Source organism: Homalodisca vitripennis, chromosome 3 (assembly GCF_021130785.1).
Source record: "Homalodisca vitripennis isolate AUS2020 chromosome 3, UT_GWSS_2.1, whole genome shotgun sequence".
Taxonomy (NCBI): domain Eukaryota; kingdom Metazoa; phylum Arthropoda; class Insecta; order Hemiptera; family Cicadellidae; genus Homalodisca; species Homalodisca vitripennis.
The window spans coordinates 50,876,716-50,878,703 of NC_060209.1; the positions used below are offsets into that span (position 1 = coordinate 50,876,716).

At 37.5% G+C, this 1,988-nt stretch overlaps 1 protein-coding gene across 1 annotated transcript; it reads left to right on the top strand.

Moving 5' to 3' along the window:
- The first annotated feature begins 723 nt into the window (after window positions 1-723).
- LOC124358193 (protein GVQW3-like) lies at window positions 724-1,509 on the top strand. Its single transcript, XM_046810484.1, has one exon. The coding sequence runs from the start codon at window positions 724-726 to the stop codon at window positions 1,507-1,509; it is 786 nt and encodes a 261-aa protein (XP_046666440.1).
- Window positions 1,510-1,988: the final 479 nt, after the last annotated feature.

Consider the following 1,988-nt stretch of genomic DNA (forward strand, 5'->3'; position numbering starts at 1 on the left):
TCAAATCATCATTAGTGTGTGTATTAAAAATGTTATATTTCAATTCGAAATGCAATCATTTATGCATAAAATCTGTGTTAAATGAAAATACTACTCCTATAATATTTAAATTATTCAATACGATTTCTATAAACATTGAGATAGATGACCATGTTATTGTGTCCTCTTAAATAATTAAACTGTGAGCACACTGCCAAACAAATGCTTTCAAAACTAGATGAGTATGAAAAGCGATGGGAAATTTATAGAGCACCATTGGTACCTGTAAAGGTATACCTGCATTCAAAAATTGTGGTATGTTAGCGAACTATTTGACAAATATCTCGTTTTGGTCAATAATTAACAAGATAAAACTAATCTTAATCTTTGTTTATAGGCAATGTAGTTTTAAAGGTCTTGTATTTACCTAAATATAAGGTAAACGTGAAGTGTTGTTACTATAAGGGTTACTCTATTCTTTCAAACTATAAATGAATATATATTAAAAATCAGTTATATAGTTTTATTGTTGATTTAAATAAATATACGAGGGTTGTTCAATAAAGACTGAGACTGGGCCCGGGATTTCCCCATACTGCTCTGATAAGACATGATGCCAGGTTTTTCCAATATCTTTGGACCCTATTGTTTACCAACAGACATTGAATTGCTTTATCTCTATCACAAAGCCATCAGTGCTCATTTGAACATCAGCTTGGTAAGTGCCGCCTCCAACGTTTTATCATGTCCAGTTTGCGTGAACAACGATATGCGATTAAGTTTTGTGTTAGACTCAACAAAACTGCGACTAACACTTATGAAGACATAAAGCAAGCTTTTGGGGATGACGCAATGTCTCGTGCTTCCTGTTTTCGCTGGTTCAAAGATTTTAAGGAGGGAAGAGAGGACCCAGAGTTGCAGGGAGGAGATGGTGCCCCAGTTACTGCTCTCACTGAGGAAATCATCAATACAGCAGCGGCAATGATCAAAACCGACCGACGTCTGACCGTCAGACAGATTGCTGAACTCCTTGACATATCGGTAGGTAGTGCTCACACAATTTTAAAAGACAATCTTAACATGTCTAGAGTGTGTGCTCGTTGGATTCCTCGTTTACTCACACCTGAACAAAAACAAAACCGTGTCGATGTTTGCCTTGAGTGGAAGCGGTTCGTTGAAGAAGATAGGGATTGGTGGAAGAGTGTAATCACTGCTGATGAGTCCTGGGTTTATCAGTATGACCCTGCAATGAAAATCCAAAGCACTGAGTGGGTAGAAAAAAATGAAGGTCGCCCGAAGAAAGCTAGGGCAACCAAATCTGCAAACAAAGCAATGGTCATTACTTTTTTTGACTATAAAGGAATGGTGTACACTCATTCAGTTCCACGTGGACAGACAATCAATGGAGACTATTACAAACAAGTTTTGGCTACATTAATGAATGATCACATTTCTCGAAAGCGTCCAGACTTCGAGGAAACTGGAAACTTCATCACGACAATGCGCGGCCTCACATTGCACACGTTGTGACAGAATATTTGGCCAAACGAAACATTAAGGTCGTGCCCCACCCACCTTATAGTCCTGACCTTGCGCCCTGTGACTTTTTTTGTTTCCTACTGCAAAAAAGGAATTAAAGGGACGTCGTTTTGATTCGGAACAGAATGCAGTAAAGGCTTTGGAGGTGATCCTGAAGATCATGTCAAAGGATGGCTTCTCTAACGTATTCCAGGCATGGCAAAGGCGCTGGGACAAGTGCATTTCACTTAATGGGGAATCCTTTGAAGGTGAAACATTTGATGAAGATCACAATTAAATAATAAATGTTTTATAGACACAGTCTCAGTCTTTATTGAACAACCCTCGTATTTTAAGGTGTCATAAAACAATTTTACACAGAACAGTTTACATTTAACAGTATATTTAATTTAAAAGTATTTTGTTGCTCTAATGCAACTTTATAAATGAAGATGGAATTTTTGGCAAATGTAGAGATTAGTCGGTAGTAT

Coding starts and splice junctions, on each gene's coding strand:
- LOC124358193 (XM_046810484.1), top strand. CDS start 724: ATGTCCAGTTTGCGTGAACAACGATATGCGATTAAGTTTTGTGTTAGA.